Here is an 11257-nt window from a genome sequence, read left to right on the forward strand (position 1 = left end):
AGTCTGTTTAGCTGTCCACCGTGTGGTGGGGCACTTGGTGTCATGCTGGCATGGGGCGGAGTCGGGCCGTGCGTCATGCAGATGCCATGCTCCCACTCTGCCCCTATGCTGTCCTTTATGACTGGTCTGTCGAGGCTCTAAGTTTTTCAATTCTAATTTTAACATTAATAAACTATACAGAGCTTTGACATTTTTGTTTGTTAGGTATTTTTTGTTATATTTTAACTGACCAATGCTTAAACCATTGTTTTTGTACTGCTTTCTAATTATTGTAAATTGGTTTGGTGATATTTATTTTTACCATCATGGGAATGGTCTTGCAAGGACTATTTTCCAAAAGGCAGTCTATCAATACTCACATAAAATAACAAACAACAAACCTCAGTGGCACCTATTGGAAACTGAATGTTGTACATTTGATCTAGAATCATAGTGCTGTAAAGAACCACAAGAACCTTCTAGTCCAACTCCCTGCAAAACCACACAGTAAAAGCACCTGTGAAATATGACTATCTAGCCACTGTTTAAAGATCTCAGAAAATGTAGAGAACGTCATCCTGCGAGGCAATAACAGCTCTTACAGCAAAATAAAAAAGTCGTCCCTCATGTTTAGAAGAAATCTCTTTACTTGGCTCAGCAAGTTGAAATTGTGCCAGTTTAACTTCACTTTGCACAAACAAAAAGCTTGGTTAAGTCACCATGACTAGTCTCACTGGATTTGCTACAATTTTCATGGAACATGCTGCAAAAAATAAAACATATTGCAAAGTAATGCATATGCACCAGCGAACCCAGGAACTCCTGAGAATGTGTTGCTTCAGTTCCAATCCCATTCTCTCAATTTAAAATGGAAATTACAAGGCATCTTTCATCCTCCTTAGCCCATTTCAGCAGGACAGTTCTCATTCTATCACAGTCTGTTTTTCTCTTCCACATTCCTAGTTTTATAACTGAATCTGTCTTCTCCACACACAGTCATAGCTTTACAAAAAGTTGTTTTGTTTTAAAATGTTTAACATTGCAATTTTTTTGTTCTTTAAGCTGCCCAGAGCATACATGTTCATGGGCAACCAAATAAATTTCATAAATAAATTTATCTTCTCAGTCTGGAAGGCATTCCCAGGCTGTTGACAGATTGTAAACCACTTAGAGAGTGCTGAGTTTACTGACACGTGGTATAAAAATGTTAATGCTATTGCTACTGCTGATACCCTTGCAGCCATGAAGATAGCATAGCCTAGCTACCATATACAGTGGGCCCTCCACATTCGCTAGCATTAGAGGTAAAGGGCCCCTGTGAATTGGACAAACTGCAAATAAAAAAAAACTGTTCTTTTTACCTACGAGAATACCTCTCTAGGAATCTACAGGCTCTCTGGTGCAACTCTATGATCAGCATCTGCCAGAGGCTGATCACAGAATCATGCTGGAGGACCTGCAAATGCCTAGGGAAGTGTTTTCGCTAGGAACTTCTAGGTTCTCAAGCACAACTCAATGATCAACAACCAGCAGAATGACACTGGAGGACTTAGAGATTCCTAGAGAGAACATATTAATCAAAACCGTAAATAATCAAAGCTGCAAAAGTCAAAGCTGCAAATGGGGAGGGCCAACTGTAGTTGTATAAAGGAAAGTCATGATCTGGAGGATTGTGAATCCTTTTTCAAGAAAGAGAAAAAGGGAACATACTTATCCAAAGAGCTATTACAAGCACATGCAAGAAGGCTGACCTGCTCATGCTAAGGCAAGGAGGAGGCAGTAGCTTTTGGCTCCACCAAGCACCCTCGAACATCTCAAAAACACAAAAGATAGAATCCAAAGCATATTCTAAAAGTTTATATAGCTGGTAGAAACTTGCAATGCTTACTTCCCACTTTTCACATGAGTCGTTGCCACGCTTGCCTGTCCGAATGAGATACAACCTTCCTGTTCCATCTGAAAGGGTAACCCAGGTGGAAGAAGTGAAATGTATCGATGCACACAGGCGATTATCACAAGCTGTTAAGTCTGCAGGGAGCCTGAACACTTCTCTTGCCTTTTTAAAGGCAGTTTCCTGTAGGAAGAAATTAGAACACAGAACTGAAGTAGCAAGACAACTAACACGCATACGTTGATGAGAAGTAGGTTGTTGAGCCTATTGTTGTGTGTGTGAAATAAATGTTCACATAGTGCTTGGAAAATTTACATTTTTGCATTCCTCAACCAATATGGACACTGGCTGGATGACTCTGGGGACTATAATCCAAAGAAGTACTTTTTCCATATTCTTATTTTCCCTTCCATGTATCTGCAAATGTATTCACATATAATTTGGACTGTGAGAAGAGAATCCTCCACCCCATCTCAAGAGTATCAAGAAGGACAATCTATGAACAGAACAACAGAACCATAAGAAATGCATGCTACAAAGAGCACTGCATTTAAAGAAAATATTACAGCTAAATTACACTCAAAGGAATTTAAAAATTATCAGTAAAAGATAAATATTCTAGAGGTGACTTCAGCACTCTTAGACAGGAAGCTTTAAGTTCCATGCTATCTAGGAAACAAGATTGGCATATAAACATTCAGTTTAGCATGTTTAGAAGGAATACTAGGATTGTATGTGTGTACATGTGCATGTTTTGCAAGCACTCTTGTACATGTTGCACTTACATTGAAAGAGGGGCATAAATATTTTAAGAGTAGAACTAGAAAAAATTACTTTTAGAGACAACAAAACAGTCATGCTGGCTGGGACAGTCTGAGAACTGCAGCCCAAAAAAGTAACTTTTTCTAGCCCTGGTTAATATAAATTTGAACATGATGTACTTTTTTCAGAGAGAAAGGAAATGGCTTCATTGTCATTATTAGTACCTTTGATTTGGATTCTTTTTTTTTTTTTTTACTCTTCTTTTAAGAAATCTGGTACTACATATTCTTCAAATGTGTATTTTTGTCTAGGATTAATTAACATCTATTTGAGTTTAGGATTAAGCCTTGTTAAATAGCAATGACAGAACAGACATTACTAAAATTGACAGAGAATTTATATTGCTCTAAAAATATCACTATGCCTATTTTCTATTCCCTCCTATCTAGAGCATTAAAAAAATCCCTTTTGGTCTCCAGTTCCCAAATTCCCCTAGTCAGCATGGCCAAAAGAGTAACTTTTCCAAACTCTGGCCTCATCGCCAGATACAAGATAAGACGTCATGTCCTCTCTCTCAAAAGCATCTAGGTAGCCAGCCAGTGCTCAAATCAGAAAGCTGGAGTGTATAGAAACTTGGTTTGATCCTATGGTTCTAGCAAAATAGAAGGCAATCTACTAGCCTCTATCCATCATAACTCTCTTCAGATGTGTTGGACTATGGTTCTTCTCACTAGCCAGCATGACCACTGACAGTATAAAATGAGAGCCAGCTTGGAGAAGGACTGTATTACATTGCTTACCAAGCTGTTAGGTATTTCTATCAGTGTAAACTGACTTACAAGCATATAAGATGAATTCCAGGAGTCAGTATGGGATAGTGGTTTGAGTGTTGGGCTACAATTTTGGAGACCAGTGTTTAATTCCCAGCTTGGCCATGAAGCCTACTAGGTAACCTTGGGTGTGTCACATGCTTTCAGTGTCAGGGGAAAGCAATGGCAAACCTCCTCTGATCAAATCTTGCTAAGAAAAAAACATGATAGGGTCGCCATAAGTCAGACATGACTTGAAGGCACACCACCACCACCACAATACCAACAACGAACCACAATGATTTGCAAGATTTGTATTATCAAGAGGGGAGCATGAATCTAGCTGCATCTTTGGGACCGCTGCACAAGTGGATTAGAATCAAAGAATCATAGAACTAGAAGTTACCACAAGGGCCATCCAGTCCAACCCCTTGCCATGCAGGAATTCATAATCAAAGCACCCTGACAGATGCCCATTGAGCCTCTGTTTAAAAACCTCCAAAGGAGGAGACTGTACCACACTCTGAGGGAGTGTGTTCCACTGTTGAACTGCTCTTATTGTTAGGAAGTTCCTCCTCCTCCTCCTCCTCCTCCTCTTATTATTATTATTATTATTATTATTATTATTATATTTTATTTTAACAAACACCAACTTATAAAACATAATATGCAATAAACAAAAACAAAAACAGGCCAATCAAGCATAAACACAAACCAAACAATTACTAATCTACAAACATGAAGTCCTTCCTTCCCATTTATCACAGTGTCTAAAATACAGTAACAAACATGTACGTTTCACTTCATTCATTCTAACTGATTTCCTGTTCTATTTATAGACTGATTCTGTAAAACCCGTTAAATTAAAAAGTTATTTTCTCCTTCTAAATTGTTACTATTGCAAAACATGTTACAAACAGTGACATAATATGAACCATCATATTCCTAACATTTTCTTTCTATTAACTTATTTATCTGGATAGAGGTGGAATCTCTTTTCCTGTAGCTTGATCTGTTTCCAATTCTCTGGAGCAGCAGGAAACAATATGACACCCTTTCAAATACTTTAACAGGGCTGTCATATCACTTCTTAACCATCTCTTCTCCCAAGATAAACATACACAGCTCCCTAAGTCTTTTCTCATAAGATATGGTTTCCAGATCCTTCACTATTTTGGTCGCCTTCCTCTGGACACACTTCAGTTTGTCAGCATCCTTTTTCAATTGTGGTCCCCAGAACTGAACACAGTATTCTAGGGGAGGCCTGACCAAAGCAGAAGAAAGTGGGACTATTACTTCCTTTGATCTTGACTCTATACTTCTATTGATGCAGCCTTAAATTGCATTGGCCTTTTTTAGCTACCACATCACACTGTTGACTCATGTTCAACTTGTGGTCTATTAGGGTTTATGTACTCAAGATGGGGATGACATGTTTATTGTACCATGAGGAGTTAAGAGCCGCTGAGGATAGGATAGGCTGCTGTGAGGGGCAGCTGGAAAGAGTTTTTAGGTATCCAAGATAGGGATGAGGAAAGTTTGCAATTAAATTGTTGTGGTAGTATCCTGAGGGAGATATAGTGCTTGGTGACTAGTGGAGTCACAGATAACTGAAAGGGTTGAAAAAAACCAGAAGATAAAGGCTCTGCGAGAACTTAGACCATAAAGAAACATTTATAAGGCTATAAAGAAACATTTACAAAAATAAGCTAAAGAAACTGTTAAACTGTGTAATTATTAAAGTATTTATACATTGTATCCATACTGAATGCCATCCACTAAGATACTGTTTTCAACCTGATTTGTAAATAAAGTCCTTTTGTTTATTGTCTGAAGTGCTTAAGGAAACATATTCAAAACGCTACCAATAGAGAGAAAATACTTTTATTAGTTGGGACACATCAGAGATCGGGTGTGTAGTTATCTATTAATAATTGGTGCCAAGCTGTTGGGATTTTAATAACTCAGAGGGCTAGCATGTGAAGGGAGTTACAGTGTGGGAGACATGAGGGTAGAGATCTGAGTTCAAGTGTCGCGTCACAAATCAGGTGACAAGCTGGTGGGCTAGTTGCCATCCTATTACATATTGACGGCAGAGGTGGGATCTAAAAGACCCATTGGGCTGCCATCCAAGAAAAGTAGTTAGGTGGGTGAGTCTCACCTTCACACTTTCAAATACTTAAACAGGGCTATCATACCACCTCTTAACCATCTCTTATGGATCCTGTTGCATGTTGGCCATCATATTGTTCTCGGTTCCACTGCACAATGGGACAATTCATGAGATGCCCCTGTACATATCATCACAATCCACTAGTAGGGTTATGTATCATGTCGGGGATGTAGCTCACCATTGTAAAGTTAGGTGCCACTGGCTCTGATGAAAGATCTTGGCCATACTATTTTGCTCCAGTTCCAGCAACCAAAGAATTGAATAGGAATACTACCTTCTTTAAGATGTCCCTTTCAGTTATGGATGGGTCTGAGGACAAGCTCCTGAACAAGTTCCCACCCACTCTCTTAAAATATCGAGCTCCATCTTGAAGTCAGCTCCCATTTTTCAGGGACCAAGAAGTATTTCCATATCATGGTCTCCTAGGCAACAACTTTGCAAAAGCATTACTATGAGTGGAAGGTTTCTGGTACATACCCACACAGGATGACTTTCTGACCTTTTTTTTAATGGCTTACAAATAATTCTGGGGCAGCACTTCACTCAGAGCTGTAATTTCCAAGTCTATAGCAGACATGATGAGGAGAAATCTCACATCATCAGGGCTAGAAGCATATGTATCATGTTTTGAAAGTGAAAGAAAAATAGCAGCCTCTTTTTCAGAGACATGAGTGATATGTGCAGGGAGAAGGAGGAAAATCAGACTATGTATTGCATCTAAAAGGTTCAGACAAACATCCCATTTTATATTTTATTCCTTTTACTTATTAGAAAGCTATCTGGCAAAAAATTACAATATTTTTGATTTCTCTGCAGATATAGATTCTTCTCATTGACAATCCCTTTTTTTGCATAGGAGAATTTTACAAAGCCATTGCCACTCACTATCCTAGGACAGGATTATTGTCACTGTCCTCATTAGTTGTCTTAATTCTTAATCACATTACTTTGAAAATCACTACTGGGATGTTATATAATAACAATGAACTTTATATTTGCTGTTTGATCCAACCCAGATATAAAGTTCCAAGACCATTTTTGGTATTTGTTTCTTTGGCTCTCCTACCACACAGATCCCACCAAGCGGCAGAATATCCTTTCTTATGTATTTGCTTCCTATCAGTTTCATTCCCAGAAGTCCAACTATTTCCATTTCTTTTCTTTACTTTTCTACCCTCGTGTCTTCTTCTACCTGCCTCTTGCATCCAGGCTACAGTAGTATGCAGACTACTGTATATCAGTTCTGTCAAGCGTCAATTGGGCAAACTTCAACCATCATGCCTGCTTAACAATACTAAATCTTCTTTCTCCTTCTTCCCGGGATTGCACAGCCCTACACAGTAAGACAAAGAACAGCACTGTAAAAAGCCTTGGGGTTCAGACAATTGCCACCAAAACCTGCCTCCTCACCTTTACCTTAGCTATGAAGTTGGGGAGGGCCTCCATTTTGGTTTGTAAAAATATAACATTTTTTTAATTGTCACAATTTTGAAGGGGTTGGAAATGATGTATGCCTCCAGAAGCTGTTAGATCGCAATTACCATGATCTCCCATCATTAGCTATGTTCCCAATACTTGATGAAAGTAGAGCCTAACAACATCTAGAGGGCCACGAATTGCACTTTTCTGTTTTAGAAGAATATTAATACCTCATACGTAAGCATGTTTGCTAAAACAAAGCTTCTAGGAATAAAAAAAAACTACAGAATGATAAATTCGTGGAATTTATGATGTTCACTTGTCTTCTGGGAGTGTTTGAATGTACTAATCTTAGTAATGAGCAGAATAGACAATTATCTATTTATCTTAGTAATTAGCAGAATAGCAGTCTATTTTTCAAAATAGAAATAAGAAAGAAAATGCTCCATTAAATTATGAATTGGTCCGTGAAATGAATAGCAGTGCAATCCTGAGAAGCCAAGATGACCAATGGCCAGCTCAGTTCACCCCAGGATGGTTGAAGCCTACTGGATCCAAACATTCTACCAGCTTACAAGTACTAGAACTTACTTAGGCTTACCCTTAGGCAATGGCCTACACTTGTGCCAGGGTGGTGGCTGTGTTCCTGGAGTGTAAGTGGTTTGGATATGTCATTACTCACTCCACTCCTTCTCCACTCACGTTTTGGCTCTCATACCAGCAAATCATAGCCAGCAAAACACTTTTGCTGGCAAGCTGCACTGGCAGCAGATCTCTGAGATGAGACAACAGATGAGGGTTCTGCTAGCAGAAGAGTATTTCTTCTTAACCTCCTATAGCTGGGAGGTCCATATGTACAATGACCAGCACAGATACCACAAAGAACATTTGGGTTCATTTCTTTAAAACAACAAAGAATCCCAACAATATCCCTTTCTTTAAAGTAAAAAAAAATATCATCAACTATGACTTAAAACTAACATGACACTAACTGAAATACTGAGCCTTTCCTCCCTGTCACCCCCTAACTCTTTGTACAGAAAACCTGCTCTCGATCACTTCTATATGGCATTCCCTCCCTTTTTCTCATCAGTGTGAGAAATTGCTAGGCAAAATGAACAGAGATTGTTCAACTAATTGAGGGAAAAGAAAAGAACAAGCTTCTGAGCAAACTGCAATTGATTTTTTTGCTAATCAAGTTAAAAAGAATTCATGTTATATTTGGAAAGTAGCAGAACAAAACAGAAATTGCCACATTAAAAAGGCAGAAGTCTTTTTTTGCACTGCATTATCTGCGAAGAAGCGTAACAGGTAGAATCCTTGCACCTTCGGCAATCCTACTTCAGGTATCTTTTTTTTTTTAATTGTAGTCTTACCAGAGTAACACTTAGATTCATCACTCTTCCAAGTTGGTCAACATAGTAAACATTATCTTGGTACCATGAATCAAGGTGTAAATAATTATACATCCCAAAGGCACGCATGTGGTCCAAGGTATACTGATCGTCTCGAAGTTTGACTTCTGCTACAGCTGCAGGGAACAAACACACACACATAGAGGGACAATATGAGACTGCATACCTATTTTAAGTTGAGTGGTATATAAAAATGAGGCTGCATCCACACTGCAGAAATAATCTAGACTGACACCACTTTAACTGTCATAATTATAATATTTACTAGAGAACCATTCTTTGTCACTGAGAGTTAAAAATAAGAGATGCTCTAAAAATTAGATTTTTCTTTTAAGGAATTGTGTTCTGCTTAATATAAACTTTTTCCAGAGCATTTAAAACACACAAATACTTTGAAACTGGTACATAATAACTTAAAAAGGAATACCAGAGTGCCACCTGCTGATTATGGCAAAAGTTGCATTTACAGAAGACGTAAGTTGGTAAATATTTTAGAGACTTTTACCTATTGTCTTCAGGGATTTCATTTTCTTGGCAATGAATAATATTACAGAGCCATATTAAATAAAGGCTGGCAGATCTTAAGTGTTTTCCATTTGGCAACAAATCATGCTTCCTTATCCATGGTATTTTTACAGATTCAGACATAACAAATTATTGCAGATATTTGGGCATGTATGTTCACTGACATCCCAAACCCAATTTATATATACTGTACATCAACCATTTTTAAAAGAGTGCAGATCAGAGCCAGTATGATGTAGGGCAGGGGTAGGCAACCCTTTTGAGCCGGGGGCCGGGTTGCTGTCCCTCAGACAACTGGGGGGCCGAAGCCAAAAAATAAATAATTAAATAATTTTTTAAAAATTAAATAAATAAATAAACTGGGACAAATGTAGGACAAAATTTTCAAATGGAGAGCACTTTTAAAATAAAAAATGGAGGACACGCGAAAAAATTTGCTGATTTTTTAAAAAATGTTAAGATAAATGCATGTTTCTGAGGCTTCTATAAACAATTGCCCCACCATGCCCCTTGTGCGAGACGCCAAAGGCCCCGGTGGCAATTGGCGGCAGGACTGGGCTGGGGCCGGTCCCAAGGCCTCGCCGGGCCGCATCCGGCCCGCGGGCCGCAGGTTGCCTACCCCTGATGTAGGGATTTGAGTGTTGGACTAGGACTCTGGAGACCAGGGTTTTATTCCCAGCTGAGCCATGGAAACCCAATGGATGACCATGGGCAAATCACACTCTCTCAGCCTCAGAGAACAGCCATAGCAAACCTATGAAGAAACCTTGTCAAGAAAACCCGATGATAGGTTCGCTTTAGGGTTGCCATAAGGCGGACATGACTTGAAGGCACACAAAATCAACAAACAGTTCATAATAATAAATGTGCATTTTACAACTGTTAGAATGAAACAGAAAATAGCATATTTAAAATTAAATGATATATTAATTGTTCAGTTCTCATAGCTCTGTTGATACACAATCCCTTCTAACCATTAAACCTATCAAATGGAGTAGCCCCAAGTATTCCAGTTACCCCGGAAAAAAAATGTCAAGTCAACTTGTAAAGTAAGTACATTATGCTAACCAGGTTATGGGACCAGATGCTCACTTATGTTGTCCTGTGGTTCATGGAAGTCATTTTACATAAACTTGCCGCCCATGAACAGAGCTAACTTTGTGCTGAATACATCCCAATTTATGACCCTTTAACATTCCACTCCTTGTTAAAAAAAAATATAGGATGGCTTGTTAGGTTTTTTTTAATTGGGGCAGCATTAGCATGTTTTACTTTTTTGTTGTTGTAACACCTAAAAGGTTTTCCTGATACAAAGGCATAGAAGCTTCCTGAGAAATACAGTGTTCTCTGCCTAACAAAGAGGCTTCTAGCCCCACAAAGAGAACTAGCATTGCGTAGTGGTTTGAGCATTGGTCTATGGAGAACAGGGTTCGATTCCCAGCATGGCCATGAAACCTACTGGGTGAGCTTGGACAAGTCACATGCTCTCAGCCTCAGGGGAAGCCAATGGCAAACCTCCTCTGGACAAATCTTGCTAAGAAAACCCCATTGCCTTAGGATCACCATAAGTCAGAAACAACTTGAAGGCACACACCACCACCAGCAGCCTCATGAAAGGATCTCACAGGGAGTGTCTTTTTGTCTTGCCAATGGAATTTAAATTTTATTTCCTGGACTTTAATCTCCCAGTACCCACATGGCTAGGAGGAGAAGGGATCTTTCTGCATGAATACCCTTTCATGCCATCTGAACTGAGAACAACCACCACAACATCTGCACAAAATGCAAGCCTATGGCCTGTTACAGACTGCCAAAATAAAGCTGCTTCGGGTCTCTTTGGAGGTATGCTATTTAAATGATGCATGGGTCCTAAGAGTCCGGAGGTTACGTCAAAGCCACACTTCATTCCTAAGCACTGGAGTGCAGCTTTGGTGCAGCTTCCAGATTCTTCGGATGCATGCATCATTTAAACAGCCTGCCTCCAAAGAGACCCGAAGCAGCTTTATTTTGGCAGTCTGTAACAGGCCTATGATTAACATCATCGTTTCCCCCCCTCCTGTGCAATTTTAACACCTTTGTGTGGTGAAGAAGCCAGTGGAACTTCAAGGCTTGCAACTTATATATTGTGCATTTTGATTGGTCCCATAAAAGTATCACTGTTTTGTGGATTCTGGGTGTTATTGTACTTTGCTATATGGCCAACATTGCTACCCTGGACAAAAACACAAAGACACACCAATGGATAATTTTCTCTCTCAACTATTCTTTAGCATAAACTACTAGA

At 39.1% G+C, this 11257-nt stretch overlaps 1 protein-coding gene across 1 annotated transcript in view; it reads right to left on the bottom strand.

Annotated features, from left to right (window-relative positions):
• Positions 1-11257, bottom strand: part of LOC149317578 (nudC domain-containing protein 1-like) — a 69931-nt gene that overhangs the window by 56908 nt on the left and 1766 nt on the right. Inside the window, exons 2-3 of the mRNA XM_089517844.1 lie at positions 8410-8564; positions 1868-2053 (exon numbers count right to left, since the gene is read on the bottom strand). Coding sequence (XP_089373970.1) covers positions 1868-2053; positions 8410-8564 — 341 coding nt within the window. The remainder of the gene's footprint in view (positions 1-1867; positions 2054-8409; positions 8565-11257) is intronic.

Source organism: Sceloporus occidentalis, unplaced genomic scaffold, assembly GCF_023333645.1.
Source record: "Sceloporus occidentalis isolate IW3139 unplaced genomic scaffold, rSceOcc1.0.p SCAF_3, whole genome shotgun sequence".
In the NCBI taxonomy this organism is placed as follows: Eukaryota; Metazoa; Chordata; class Lepidosauria; order Squamata; family Phrynosomatidae; genus Sceloporus; species Sceloporus occidentalis.